Here is a 15,887-nt window from a genome sequence, read left to right as displayed (position 1 = left end):
CAGAGAGGAGCGTGCGTCCCCACCCTCTCTTCAATCCCCAGTCCACATCCAGTTCACAGTCTCAGCCAGGCCAGAGGGGAGTCCAACCCATTCATGGCAACCCTCGCAGTGTGAAGACAAGATCAAGATCCAAGCTGTTCAAGGTCAAAAACTTAGGTGCAAACCGAAAGGAACCAAGGGGCAGTGAGGAGGAAGGCATGAACATCACTCTCCTCATCAATAAATACTTGTTATTTACAAGACACAAAGTCAGGAAAGTGAGCGTGGGAAGGAGGAAACTGACGAGGTGGGACCAGGTCATGGTGGGTGACTCGGAGCTTTCACTGAACACAAGATCTGAAGCTAAGGCCATCCAAGCACACCACCACTTCTGGCTTTTTCCTCCTAACTCTCACAGGACCTGAAAAAGTGGCTGGGAGGTGAAGCCCCCATCCAGGACAGGTGGCGTGCCACCCAGCACCCGTCACCAACCGCACAGCCTGCGCCTGCTGGTGCCACCATCTTAAAGGAGCCAGCCACGTCAGGATAGCCAGACTGGCTGCTCTCCCACCTTGACTGGATACAAAGGGCCCTGGACTCACTGGCTTCACCCCACCCTACCCACTGAAGAACACAGATCCATTTCATCTCACTCATGTTAGAAGAGGCCCGATTTGGGGTAGAGAGTACAGCTCTGGCCTCGGAAAGCCCTGGGTAAGAGTCCCTGCTCTGCCGTGTCCTAGCTGAAGGACCTTCCGGTTACCCAGCCTCACTAAATCAAACAGCAGGCCCCTCCTCACCAGGCTCTTAGGGTGTGTGCCAAGCACTCAGCACAGCACTGGCCCATACTGTGAACCAACAAAGGTTCATTATTTTAATCCCTATTATTATTATTCAACATGGAAGAGACTAAGGCAGACAGAACCCAGAAGATCAAAAAGACAGGGCAGAAGAATGACACGGGGACAGGTCTTTAAAACTCTCACGTCAATAGCCAGCTGTCTGGACTTGAATGTTCAACACTCCTCCTCAAGCTTCCTGTTTAATTAAGAACAAATAATCTGTGGTCTAATTTTGGGAATGGAATCTATAGAAAGAGATCTTAAAGGGGAAAAAGACTTAAACTCACCCTCAACCACAGAAAAAGATAAGAAATCAGTTCAAAGATGTTACACAAAAACAACATTAGCAGCTCTATAAGTTTTCTGGCTTTTCGGCAGTGATGTTAGGTATCTCCTATATTCAAAAAGTATATGCTTAAAAGGTACGTAATACAAATGTCTGTTTAAAATAAAATCTTTAAGACTAAAAAATGACTATTTCATTAGTGATAAGAAAAAGTATGGAAATACTCTTCTTTGCCATAATCAGCTGCCCAGCTAGAATGCATTTTTACATAAATGACTAGTTTCACTGTGAAATGGCAATAATGAAAGAAGAGGAGTGGGAAAGAAGGAATTCATCCCAGACCCTGTTGGGATCCATTCCAAGAAGAAAAGAACCAAGTGCAAAACAAAGACAATCGTAACAACAGGCTCTGCCATCAACATTCATAGGCCAGTGACAAAACACAGAATTCCAGTATACCTGCCAGGTTACCAAAGGAGTAAATGAAATGCACAAATAAAATAGTATTATTTCAGAGTATTCTTGCCTGGAAAATCCCACGGACAGAGGAGCCTGGCGGGCTACAGTCCATTGGGTTCCAAAGAGTCGGACGCAACTAAGCACACACATTATTTCATAGGCAGTCGCGGGCACCTAAACACCAGTGTCAGAATGCCTGAGTTAGCATCTCAACTCACCACTTACAGCTGTGTGACCTTCAAAAGGTCACATTCTGTACCTCAGCTTCCTCTCCTATAAAATGGGGATGATAACAGTACATTCATATTCCTACCTTCAAGGGCTGGGGTGAGGATTAAATGAATGAAAGCAGGCAAGGCAATTGGAACAGCCCATGATTAACCACTGTGTATAAACATGTTGTCAGTCCCTCTCCTCCCCTGCCCCCCGCTTTGTTCCTCCTTTCTCCCTGCATCCCACATCTTCTGATTTCTCTCTTACCACTCACCTCCTTTCCACTCCCTGGAGCCTCTTTCCAGCCCTCTCCATGTGGCTCCTGCCCACCCCTCCACCTGATTCCCCTTAGCTCTGGCTTATCCAACTCCTTTGCTACTGCCAGGCTGCTCCCTCTACTTGGAAAGCACCCTTCCACCTCAGCCCCAGAGGCACACACCCATCTTTTCCTTCACATACTAGAACTTCAAAAGCTAAGCTTACACAATAATAGCTAACTTCCCTGAAGGGCTTCCCTGGTGACTCAGATGGTAAAAGAATCTGCCTGCAATCCAAGTGACCAGGGTTCAGTTCCTGGGTCTAGAAGATCCCTTGGAGAAGGGAATGGTAACCCACTCCAACAATCTTGCCTGGAGAACTCTATGGACAGAGGACCTTGGCAGGCTACACAGTCCACGGGGTCACAAAGATTTGGACACGGCTGATCAACTAACATGTCACTTCACTTCCCTGAAGTCTAATTTTAATGACTACCTATTTGTTTCTAAGCATGCTGGGCATCCATCTAACCTTCCCTGCCCCATATTTCAACTGTCCAGGACTTCTCTGCCTCCACCACTAAGCACTGGAAGGAAGCTCCTTAAACACAAGGGCCAGGCTCATCTGTCTTTGTCGCAGGAGCACCCAGCTATAGAAAAAACCGCAAAGGTTTGGTGCGTGACCAAGTGAGGCATTGCCTCTTTCTTATGACCTCTGTTCCTCTCCACGGTCTCCTTTCATTTATTTATTTGGCTGCTCTGGGTCTTAGCTGAGTCACACGGGATCTTGAATTGTGGCATGTAAGCTCTTGTTCCCTGACCAGGGATAGAACCTGGGCCCCCTGCCCTGGGAGAGTCTTAGCCACTGGACCACCAGGGAAGTCCCTCGAGGGGCTCTTTTTAAAGCCTAATAAGAAAACTGTCATTACACAGTAATCATCAGCAACAAAAACAGAAAAGTGCCAAGCATTTCTCTAAACATTTTGTCTTCTATTCAATTTAATTCTCAGGATCACCCCTCATCTTGCCTCCTACTCTTCCTCTCTGCCCAAGCCCCAACTCCACTCCAAGCACAGTTTGCCTATTTGCCATTCCTCAAACACAGGTCTGCTCCCCTCCTCAGAGTCTCTGAATTTGTATTCCCTCCCCCTAGAATGCCCCCTTCACCTCCTCCGGCCTTCCCTGACCAAGCCATGTAAGCTACAACATCCTCTGCTCTTGTTCCCCTCCCCTGCACACATGGGGCATGGGTGTGCTCCCCTTCCCTGCTTGGTTCTTCTCTAATGAGCTGATCACCACGGAACACACTCTTATTATCCACTTCTTTCCCCCTTCTTTTCATTTTCTGGAATGAAAACTTCATGACAGGTGAAGAATGGGGCCTAGTACACAGTAGGTGTTCAATAAACACCACTGACTGAACAACTCCATACCCTACAGCAGGTGGCTTTATGCATGAGGAACCTGAAGCTTACACAGAGTAGCTGAGTAATTTATCCACGGTCACACAGCTAACAGGGGCAGAACCCAGATATTCTGACTCTAAGGCCCACACTTAACTACTCTACTACTCTGCTTCCCTGCCTCCTGACCTGACCCAGAAAACACATCATCTCATCCAAGGAACTAATCCTAGAACTGTATGCCTTTGGTCCACAGAAAAGCCATCCACCAGGAAAATCTTTCAAGGGAACAAGTCAACTAAGACAAGTCAATTCTATGTGTAAAGATTTATAATTTATGCAGCACTGTTAGTTTTTCTTTGGATTTAATAGTTCAGTAAGAAGAGATGCTGGGAGGGACTGGGGGCAGGAGGAGAAGGGGACGACAGAGGATGAGATGGCTGGATGGCATCACCGACTCGATGGACGTGAGTCTGAGTGAACTGCGGGAGATGGTGATGGACAGGGAGGCCTGGCGTGCTGCGATTCATGGGGTCGCAAAGAGTCGGACACGACTGAGCGACTGAACTGAAGAAGAGATTATTATATCTTTTTACACTGTAATATCCTCACAAACAGCAAAATGACAAATCATCAAATAACATGGAGGAGGCCTAAGCTGATATATATTAAAAGCCAAAAATTGTGGTGGAAAGTACAGAAGTACAGACTGCAAGGGAATATAAGGGTATTTTGAGGGACAACAAAATCATTCCATATCTTAATTATTGTGGTGGTTACACACACACATGTATTTATCAAATGGGTAAAATTTTATAGAATTAATTACATTCAATAAAGTCAACTAAACAGCAATTAGGACTATTAGATATGATTTTTGGCTAAACAAAATAAATATTCTACCAGTATTATTTCCATACCTAATACTCTCAACAATTTGGGGGTGGGGGAGAGGACACAGATGTGACTAACAGAAGACAGCAGTAAAGAGCTCTACACAGTGAGATCAGTGGGGTGACTGCATGCCTCAGAGTCCAGCATGACCACTGACAAAGGCAGCTCCTACCACGAACACTGCCTCAGTACCCGCTTCAGTCTTTTGGATCACCTCAAGTCAGGGCTCTTGGACTCTGAACAGAGTCCAGGCAGAGTGGAAAGGCAGATCACTGCTCTTCTCCACAACGGCCTCTGCCATGTATCGACCAGTGATCGGTCTGGATGTTGAATTTGCCAGAATTCTTAGTTGCAAGCATCACAAACAAACTAGCTAACTTAAACAGAACAGCAATTTTTCTTTTTTAAGGTTATTAGATAGTTCCCACAATCTCCAGGAAAACCAGCAGACCAATCATACCAGCTGTACAACCAAAACATCCAAGGGCAGAGTGCACCACTGACATAACCTGGACCAGCCTTCAGCTTCAGAATCACACTCTGGTGTGGCTGTGTCTGGGCAGCTCTGCTTTGACAGTCAGAATTCCCCAATCAGAGGAAGAACCAGGGCCCCAAAGACTGGCAAAAGCCATCACAGATACAAAGGGATGACACACCATCTTTGCAAATACTACTGACACGGACAGCAGCTAATGAAAGGTTTTCAAAAAATATTCACAAGGAAAACAATCCTTAAAGATGGAACTAGAAAGAATCATACTCAGAGGTAATGTGATCTGGGGAGGGGTCTTTCGGCACATTATTTAATGTTTTACAGTGGTTCAGTTGATAAAGAATTCGCCTGCGATGCAGGAGACACAAGTTCAATCCCTGGGTTGGGAAGATACCCCGGAGAAGGAAATGGCAACTCACACCAGTATTCGTGCCTGCAAAATCCCATGGACAGAGGAGCCTGGTGGGCTACAGTCCTTGGGGGTCGCAAAGAGTCGGACATGACTTAGCGACTAAACCACCACCACCACCAGTATATTAATTAGTAGTTTCAAAAACTACAAAGCCTACCTTCCTAGATTGAAAATAACTCATTAACAGCATCTTCGGATTAAAACAAAAACAATTCAAATCTAAAGCAGCAAATACTTTGTCTACCAGAATACTGGACATGATAGAGAAAAGATCCTTAGATCTGAACAGTCATGCAACAATTGTTAAAATATATGATTCTATTCAAGATGCACTTCGGTATTTTTTTCTATTTGAAACATAAGCCAAAAGTTGTAGCCTCTTTTATAGCCACCAATATAATAGCCTCTCTTATAGCCACCAAGGGTCCATCTAATCAAAGCTATGGTTTTCCCAGCAGTCATGTACGGATGTGGAAGTTGGACTATAAAGAAAGCTGAGTGCTGAAGAAGTGATGCTTTTGAACTGTGGTGTTGGACAAGACTCTTGAGGGTCCCTTGGACTGCAAGGAGATCCAACCACTCAATCCTAAAGGAAATCAGTCCTGAATATTTATTGGAAAGACTGATGCTGAAGCAGAAACTCCAATACTTTGCCCACCTGATGAGAAGAACTGACTCATTGGAAAAGACCCTGATGCTGGGAACGATGAAGGCAGGAGGAGACGGGGATGACAGAGGGTGAGATGTTTGGATGGCGTCACCGACTTGATGGACAGGAGTTTGAATAAGCTCAAACAGGAGTTTTGAGTTGGTGATGGACAGGGTACCCTGGTGTGCTGCAGTCCATGGGTTCGCAAAGAGTTGGACACGAATGAGCGACTGAACTGAACTGATAGCCACTAATATTTTTTTAGTACTTTTTTGTTTGTTTTGTTTTTATTTTTTGTGGCTACACACCATGCAGGATCTTAGTTTCCCAATCAGGGATCAAACTTGGGCTCTCTGCAGTGGAAGTGTGGTGTTTTAACCGTTGAACCACCAGGGAAGTCCCAGCCACAAATATCTTTACATGTATGTTCTGCTTAAACAAATAATTCTCAAGAGGTACTTCTGCTAACCTGAATCTCAGAATTAAAAAAAGAATATGCTATGAAAGGCAACTGACTGTCATTTAAGCTGGTTACCTAAACAGAGATGTGAGCATTACTGTCAGAGGCTCAGAAAACTCACCTCCAACTAACACAATTTACTTCCTAAATAAAGACAGACTTTGGTGAGCTTAATGTATTCTTAACATTAAAAAAACAACAACAACAAAAAACCCTTAGGACCAGACTCTGGTCATAAAACAAAATAGGAAGGGAGACAGACACTTCCAGGCTCTTTACCATCAGACCTGCCAAGCCCTGCCCAAGCCTTCCCCACCACGGCCCATTACACACCAGGTCAGAAGTGGACACACGTACTGTTACATGCACACTCTTGCCCCTCAGCACATCACCAGTGTGCTGCTCCCTTCTGGAGAACTTCTCCATGCCACAGACATTCTTCAAAACTGATATCTGCATGTATTTAAAAATACATATTATTTAAATTGGTTTGCATAGGACAACTCTGTCCAAAAAAAAAATGGCAGAGAATGAATAAGTGAAAATAAGTGTATTCCTGGAAGAAAAACCTAAAGATAACAAAAGACATCTCAGAAGCAGAATTGCAGGAGGAAGCATGAAAATCTTTCAGATAATTCACTAACTGCTCAAGAGTTCATCTAAGTTCATCTAAGAGACCATCTAAGTTCAGTTCATTACATATTTGAGGTTCTAAGCCATGCAATGCACAGGACCACAGCATGGATACTAAGGCAGAGTCCCAGATCTCAAGAGAGAGTTATTGTCCAACTGGAAAAGGGACAAGTAAGTAAACACATAGCTACTGTTAAATAAGATAAAACCGTTAAATAAGATAAAACCGAGAATAAAAGTCAACAGTCCTTGGAGATTCGGTGGAGGCAAGGAGTCTGCTAGAGTGGGAAAAAGGAACAATTAAGAGAAGCGGCACTGAGAGCAGAGGGGGGAGAAGAGTTCAGAGGAAAGAAACTAAGCTTAAACTACAGAACCAGTTCAATCCCAGCTCCTGAGACATCTGTAAGCAACTGGGAGCCTTTGAGGTTTGGGGGTAGAGGGGTCATAAGGACAAAGATATTCAACTGATGATGAAGAGGATAAATAGGAGGCTGAGCCTGGCAAAAAGATTACTTACTGGTTATTATAAGAAAGGATGGCTCAGACCTAGGGCGATGGCAATCAGTATGGAACAGAGAGGACAGGCATAGGAAGAGAGATGCAAGCTTGCAATCGCTACCAACCAAGAAAAGAGAGGATGAGCAATGTCTAAGCTTCCAGCCTGGATTATTAAATGAACTGCAGTTTCATTCACCAAATGAAAAAAAATGAATTGGTCTTGTTCTCATCTTTATTTTGGCCACTAGGAAGCTGAGAGCCAAAATACATGGCCCATTTCTAACATACAGCAAGCATTTATGTGTAGCCTATAAATCCGTATTTTCTTTCTCTTGACAGAATTTTATTTATATTTATTAAGTCACCTCTAATCATTTTAGAATGTGGCAGAAAATAAATCAACAGATAAAAATGATTGAGACCAAGTCAAAGACAGTTGGACAAAGTAGCTGATTCAGGCTGCCAACTCATAGCATTCTCCTCACCCTTCTTGGGCCCTAGGGAAGTCTGGAACCCACAACAGAAGCTAAAAATGCCAGACTTTCACCTTCTCCACCTCCCTTACAACTAGTAGTGGCATGATGTCAATTCTACCCAATGAAACTAAAGGGAAAGTCTCCAAGGTGACCTTCCAGAAAAGATTCTCTCTGGAAGGGAGGGAACTATAAGGAAATATACTGCTTTCACCCTTTTCTTACATAAGCATTATGTCTGGTGCTACAGCAACCACATTGCAAACATGAGGCAACGAGCTTAAGGCTCCTGATAAACCAAAATACTAAAAATAAAGGAAAAAAGTATACAAAGAGCCTAGATTCTTAAAAGACATACTGAGACTCTGTACCAGCCTTAGAACCATCCATCTCTAAACTTCTTGTTACTGAACAAAAATAAGCTCTATTACTTAAGCCACTTTTGATTGAGTATTTATTTGCCAGAGGCATCCTAAATCATACAACAAAAGTTATCAGGAGGTCAGTTTCTGAAACCATGATTTTTTTACACCGCTGACTACACAAGACTACTACTACTGAGATGAGAGCTGCTGCTGCTACGTCACTTCAGTCGTGTCCGACTCTGTGTGACCCCATAGACGGCAGCCCACCAGGTTCCTCCGTCCCTGGGATTCTCCAGGCAAGAACACTGGAGTGGGTTGCCATGTCCTTCTCCAATGCATGAAAGTGAAAAGTGAAAGGGAAGTCGCTCACTCATGTTCGACTCTTAGCAACCCCATGGACTACAGCCTACCAGGCTCCTCTATCCATGGGATTTTCCAGGCAAGAGTACTGGAGTGGGTTGCCATTGCCTTCTCCACTACTGAGATGAGAGCAATGCAAACATATATGATAGGAAAAAAGCAATAAATAAGAGCTTCTGGGAGCAGTTAAAGAGAAATGGATATAATAATAAATAACATTGAAAACGTGATCAAGTGTTAATAGGGGTACTTCTTGGGAACAATAAGAGAGGAATAAAAAACAAAAATACAGAAATTCTCAGAAGTGGAAAATTGTCCTATTCTTTGCAACCCCATGGACTGTGGCCCACCAGGCTCCTCTGTCCATGGGATTTTTCAGACAAGAATACTGGAGAGGGTTACCATTTTCTCTTCCAAGGGAGAAAATGAGGGGTTCTTTCTTTTCTGGCAATGTTACTGGTAAAACAACCTGAAAATATTCCCATTATAGATCTTTCTCTACTTATGATGGGGTTATGCCCTGAGTAAACCCACTATTTAACTGAGAATATCCTATGTCGAAAGTACATTTAATAAACCTAACCTACAGATAATAGCTTAGCCTAGCCCATCCTAAACATGCTCAGAACGCTTATGTTAACACACAGCTGGGCAAAATTATCTCGAAACTTCAAGCCTATTTTATAACAAAATATTGACTATCTCAGGTAATTTTTTTTTTTGGCCATGCTATGTGGCAGGCAGGATCTTAGTTCCCCAACCAGGGATGGAATCAGTGCTCTCAGCATTGGGAGCGCAGGGTCTTAACTGCTGGACCACCAGGGAAGTCCCCTCAGGTAATTTACAGAAAACTGTACTGAAAGTGAAAAACAGGATGGTGGTCTGGGTACAAAATGGTTATAACTGTACTGGTTGTTTACCCTCCTGATTACGTGTCTGACTGGGAGTTGCCGAGGCCACTGCTCAAGCATCAGGAAACTATAATACCATACATCACTAACTTGAGAAAAGATCAAAATCCAAAATTCAAGGTACAGTTTTTATCAAATGCATATTGATTGAGCACCACTGTAAAGTCACACATTCTTAAGCTGGAACCATCTGCTTGAAACAGTCGCAAAAGTTCTGGGAAAAGTTTAAGAAACATTTGTTTAAATGCATAACTAAGCTCATAAGAAAATAAAACAACCTCCCCAAAGGCCAAAAATCAAAGAGGAACCTAAAAACCATAGCAGAAAGTGCTACGATAACAATGTATAGGAATCTGGGGTTTGCGTTCTGGGGAAGAGAGAGCGTCATGTGTATCTATAGGGCACCTGCCCTTTGGGATGAAACTGAAAAAGAGAAAAGGGAACAAAATGACTGGCCTAATATTTTCTTTAAAAACACCACCTTAAAGACAGTTACAGGTCTTGTTTTCAACCTCATACACTTCACCCTTTACAAGAGCAAATTTCATGACACATGCACATTAAAAAAAAAAAAGGAAAACATAACCAGGTTAAATATTTACATGTCACAAAGGAGTTCCTGGATATGTCACCTTAAGCTTAAGTAAAATATAAAACAGATATAAATCTTTTCCTGATAAAATCACACATTGCCCAATTTTTCAGCCATTATTAAATGAACCATATGAGTTCACTGAATCAAGCACTCAAGTTCAATATATTTGTAACCATACTAGATAGTTTCCAAATCTTTGGACTTCTTGGTAAAATTTTTATCATCTGGGTCATCACAATAATCTTCTAGTGACCATGCTACCAATGGTTTCATAGTACTTTATACATCACATTAAAAAACTCTGTCACTTCTGAGCTAACCTGATAGCCCTCCACATTACACGTTTTGGAGTCCTCATTGCATATCAATGGTAAAGGGAACTGGCAAAGGATGTGATGTCTGCAGTCTACAGGCTGAAAGGATGGTTTCTAATACTAAAGAAAAACACATGAAAACCTAAGGTTCTCTCCAATGAGTTTACCTTCCTCTAGTCTCATTTGCTTTCCATGCTTCTTTGAAAACCAAAGACATCAAATATTCCCTTTGCTCATCTTCACGCTGGCTTAAATAAATGAGATCATTTTCACCGCAATTCCATTAAGCCACCTCCAGCTCTCAATTGGTGGCACAGTGGTAAAGACTACGCCTGCCATTGCAGGAGACGCAAGAGATCTGAGTTCGATCCCTGGGTCAGGAGGATCCTCTGGAGTATAAATGGCAACGCACTCCAGTATTCTTGCCTGGGAAATCCCATGGACAGAGGAGCCTGGCGGATTATCGTCTGCTGCTGCTGCTGCTAAATCGCTTCAGTCGTGCCCGACTCTGTGCGACCCCAGGGACTGCAGCTCCCCCATCCATGGGATTTTCCAGGCAAGAGTACTGGAGTGGGGTGCCATTGCCTTCTCCGGATTATAGTCTACGGGCTCACAAATGAGTCCAGACAGGACTGAAGAGACTAAGCACGCACACGTACGTGCACACACACCAAATTCAAGAACATCTTTTCCCCAAAAGTCCCCTTATCCTTTGGCAATCTACACGGCCCAAGAACTGCAAACACAATTTATACTATCTTCACAACGTTTTTACGTGTCTCCACCGCATTCTTAGATTTAACTAAGACGGAATCTTTTAACTTGGTGTTTATACACACAGGAAGCCACAAATACACACTATTCTAAACGCTGCTTTAAACTGCGTCGCATCTTCAATGTTTTTCCACAACCTATGTACTAAATGGTTCAAGACGAAGCATTTATTCTACAAGTAAGGGCAACAAATGCAAGTGGGAAATATTCAACTTGGAGATAAAGAACCCAAGTGTGAAAGGACTGCGCTTGGCTTGGTTCTCGCCCACCCGCTGACACGGGGAGAAGGTCCCAGGGGACAGGAACGCCTCCCTGGAGTGCGCTAGGGTCCGCGGGGAATAAAGCACGAGTTAGCGGAGCTGGGAGGCTCCGAGAGGCGCGCTGCATTCTGGGACTCGTTTCCACAGTTACCCACGTGCACCCAACCCAACCGCGGTCCGGACTACAAGTCCCAGAATTCCGCGGGACCGCCTTTCCCCTTCACGCCCGGCGACTGGTGCCAGACCCTAAAGGAAACCCCTAAAGCGCCCTCTCCGCAAGGCTGGAAGAGGTCGCGCCCCGAGGGCGCTACGCTGGGTTTGTGGTCCGGCCCTCCCGGCAGGGAAGCGGATCCCGAAGCACCAGCCTCCACACCTGACGATCAGAAATTAGACAACTGCGTCACAGACTGCCAAATCCTCGGACCGTCAGGGACCCCCCCCCCCGCCGCCCCGCCCCTGGACTCCAGGGCCCGACCCCTCCGGCACCCACAGCGGAAAACCCGCAGCCTGCTCCCCTGCCCCGCCTCCCAGTCCCGCAGCCATAGCCCGCGCCAGCGTTGACCTCGCTTCCCGCCGATCAGGGGTAACCGCGGCAAGCGCCAACCTCAGGGCACCTCCCCCGCCCCCTCCACCCCAGCCCCGCCCCCCCTTATACCCTGAAGCTCAAGGCTCCCCTTCAAGGGACCCAACCTTAATCCAGGGAACGATACATCTCCCCCAAACACATAGTCCGACACCTTCCTCCCCGAGCCCCACGCGGACAGAATCTGGACAAGTGTTCCCCCTGCCCTGGCCCCTCCCAACCTCTCTTCCCTCACAACTAGCTCTTCACCCCCACAGCACCTCCTCTACCCCTGGCCCCATTATGTCACCCCAAACCACCTTCTGCCTCTCCTCTCACTCCCAATTTCCTTATGTTCCCAACACCTGCTCCATCCTATTACCCCAACCTCGGCCCCCTCTCACCACTCCCAGTTCTATCCCTCCACGCTTCCTATGGCCCTCCTGCTCGCCGGACTCCCCAACTATCCCATCACACCCCAATCCCTCCCACCATCTCCCTTTCCCATTACATCAGCCCTCATCTCCTTGCCTGCCCTCCTGCCCCGCACGGCCGCTGCCCCCAATCCTCCACCCCATTGTTCCCCCCCACCCCCGCCATCCAGCCCTTCTTCCCATTGTCCCCGCCCCCGCGCTCCCCTAGCACTCACCCGCCTTTCTCACGGAGCCGCCCGCACCGCTCAGCCCCTAGGAAATCCTCACCCCTGCGCCCCGCTCGCTCGCTCGCTCCCTCTCTCCCTCCCCCCGTCGGTGCCAACCCCCAACCCTGCTCGCTAGCGCCCGCCGCCGCCTCCACCTCCATTCACCCGGGACACTCTGGTCCCGGCCCTTCATCGCACGTCCCGCCCCCCCCCCCTTCCCCCAACACTGAAATGGAGCCAGTCCCCACCCCCCTCACCTCCGCCCTCCCCGGCAGGCCGGCCCCTTCCCCCCACGCCCGCCCCCGCCCCGCGCCGCCCGCAGCGTCACCGCCCGCCCCGGCCCCGGGAGGGGAAGGGGTGGCTCCGGAGCAGGGGATCCCGGCGTGTTTCGGGACAGGAGGCGCGGGGCGGGGACTGCGGGAGATGAGCGGAGAGTGTTGGCAGCCGCCCGCTCCCAGCCGGCTGGTTCTCTGTTACTCACTGACAGCGGCGGCATCCGAGTGCATTTTCGGGCAGCTCACACCGCTCTCGCCGCCCAAGCTCCCGCGCTCGCCTCGCGGTCCCCCCACCGGCTCGCCGCACCTCGGCTGGGAGCTAAGGACCCGCCGCCGGGCACTCTCGGCCCGCCCATCTCGCCTCCTCCATTGGCTGAACTTCGGCTGAGGGGCCGCCCACCCGCGTCTCTCATTTGACAAAAGGAGTGCAGAGAGAGCTGGTCTGGAGCTGGCAAAGAGGCCCCGCCCCCTAAAGTCCAATACGATTGGCCCCGGCGCCTCGTCCCCGTACCGCCCCTGGCGGGGGCTATGCTCCGGAATAGCAGGTTGGACCTGGCCGCTGTCACTCAGCCCCGGGGGTCCAAAAGCGCGTGTAGGGGCGAGGCTGGGGAATTGGTCCACCTTGACCCTGGAGCCCCGCCCTCTGGTGGGCGGGACTGGTGGAGCTGTAGACCAACCAAGGAAGATAGGTCGGCGTCTGAAACAAAGCAAGCGAAGTGTCTCCCAAAGAACGAAGAAGGGGAAGAGCTGTTGGTGCGGCTTGTTCCCGCTGCACTGAGTGGGGGAACCGCCGACTCGACGTGTCGGAGTCTCCTGCTTGTCTCTCACGCCTCCGAGCGGCTCTCTACGGGAGCCCAGTCCGCGACGAAGTTGGACTGGGACTTCTCTTGCTGGCTGTTTCCTGCAGCTAGAGACTGATAAAGAGTCGCCGCGTCTTTATTTCCAGCAAACCCTCTGGTGAGGAACAAATTCTTTCTTGCACAAGTCACGACAATCCACTCTGTCCTCATTTTCGAAATGCGCTTCTTTTCCAGCGACAACACATTTCCTCCTCCTTCGTCACAAATGGTCTGTTCTGAAGGCTTCGACTGCTCCATGGTCGGTGATACACATTTGTGCGCCCGCAGACCACACGCAGAAAACCAAGGGCCACTCTCTGAGCTTCGGGCTTAGGCTGGCACCTGAGCAAGTCCAAGGCTCAGGTCACCAGCCCTTGAAGGACAGTATGCGTCAGCTAAGTGAATCTAAGTCAATGACGGCAAGAAGCGGTCCAGAAAACTGTTGTTTGGCTGTTATTTGGCAGAGGAAGGAGTTAGTTTAGATGACTTCTGACCCTTGTTTCCTCAGTCAAGAATTCTCAACATTTTCCATAGTTCCGACGAGTTTTTCGCAAGGCTTTCAAACCAACTCAGCACACTCACCATATTAATGTAGCGGAATAATATTTTGAGATATTAGTGGAGGACCGCTTCTCCTATCCCAGCCACAACACACAAACACTACTTCCCTGTGTGCAGAAGCCTTGCCCCATCCTGCAGCTAGGCCATTCCACCCTCCCGCCTTAGAGAATGGGTGACACTAAGAACAGCTGGTAACAAATGAGTCGTTTTGGTTTTAGACTTATACAGCCAAAGCTTTTGAGTTTCAGGGTTCTGAAATTTTTGTTTCAAATCAGGGCATAAATATTAAGACCAAAAACAGCCTATTTGAAAGAACAAGATGAAGCCAGTTCCTACGTCCCACACCACTCCCCTTGTAATGTACTCCATCTTTCTTAATCCCTAATGTCTCATTTTGTATCTATCATGCTTCTATCATTCAAATACTTATGAATCACTCCATCTAATCATAGATTCTCAGAATTGAACCTGAATTTATCCACTTCAATTCAGACAAGACAAGAATCTCATCTCTTCATTCGTGACCTTTAACCTAACAGAGCATCAGCTGGGCCCTGCACAGATGGGTAGGTACCTCTGTGCTCTGAAATGAGGCATCCTTTGGGGGCACATCTAATAGTAAGAATGTCTGTCCTTAGCCTGAGCAGAGAAACTGCTCCTGCATTCTTTATACCATTTGTGTTTTCAACTTACTCTACACATCTAAGAAGTACTTACAGTTCATCCAAGTTTATAATATTTTGAATATGTGATATTTGTATGGCTTTTTACTGCTTATCATGGTACTTCAAGGGCTGAAACACGTTTGTTTGTTTGTTTTTTACAATAATGGACTTGTTACTTGACACCTCTAAATTAAAATAAGACCAAAATTAATTTGTTGTAGATAGTCATTTGCTATATCGATTTATTTGCAGCCAACTATATAATAATATATTGATATATTAATCTGCATGAGGCACCTGCCAGCTGCTTTGCCCCAACACCCAACATTGTCCTCTGGCACATAAAAATGTACAGAATATACAGCCTTTGTTGTATTCCAGCATCACTTTCAGTCGGGTCCGTATGATTGTTTTTAAAGAAAAAACAGATCTAGAGAGTAATTTACACAGATGTCTATAGTGAGTCAGCTGTAGCCTGAGGATTGGGAGGCAAAGCTCACAGCCTGCTAAGCCTCTCTGGCCCACAAGTCTTATGAATAATAAAACAGATATAATGAAGTGACTGCATAGTGAAAATGTTAGTTGCTTAGTCGTGTCTGAATCTTTGCAACCCCAAGGGCTATAGTCCACTAGACTCTGTGGGATTCTCCAGGCAAGAATACTGGAGTAGGTAGCCATTCTCTTCTCCAGGGGATCTTCCCAGCCCAGGGATCGAACCCAGGTCTCTATCGTTGCAAGCTGACTCTTTGCTATCTGAGCCACCAGGGAAGCTCAAGTGACTGCATAGTATTCTGTATATATTACCCTGTCATTTT

The 15,887-nt window shown here is 46.7% G+C and overlaps 1 protein-coding gene and 1 long non-coding RNA gene across 6 annotated transcripts in view; one reads left to right on the top strand and one right to left on the bottom strand.

Annotated features, from left to right (window-relative positions):
• DCUN1D4 (defective in cullin neddylation 1 domain containing 4) overlaps nt 1-13,470 on the bottom strand; it is a 76,626-nt gene extending 63,156 nt beyond the window's left edge. The window contains exon 1 of one of the 5 annotated variants that reach the window (XM_018049448.1): nt 13,214-13,470. In XM_018049448.1, the coding sequence (XP_017904937.1) occupies nt 13,214-13,238 (25 nt within the window). In that variant the 5' untranslated portion in view covers nt 13,239-13,470. Of the gene's footprint in view, nt 1-12,741; nt 12,865-13,213 lie in introns of those variants that run through there. The other 4 variants (XM_018049447.1, XM_018049449.1, XM_018049446.1 and 1 more) reach the window with 4 other exon arrangements.
• Nucleotides 13,634-15,283, top strand: LOC108636223. Its single transcript, XR_001918191.1, has 2 exons — nt 13,634-13,964; nt 14,860-15,283. It is a non-coding gene; the product is annotated as an uncharacterized LOC108636223 (long non-coding RNA).

Source organism: Capra hircus, chromosome 6, assembly GCF_001704415.2.
Source record: "Capra hircus breed San Clemente chromosome 6, ASM170441v1, whole genome shotgun sequence".
Taxonomy (NCBI): domain Eukaryota; kingdom Metazoa; phylum Chordata; class Mammalia; order Artiodactyla; family Bovidae; genus Capra; species Capra hircus.
This window is presented reverse-complemented; position numbering and strand designations above follow the sequence as displayed.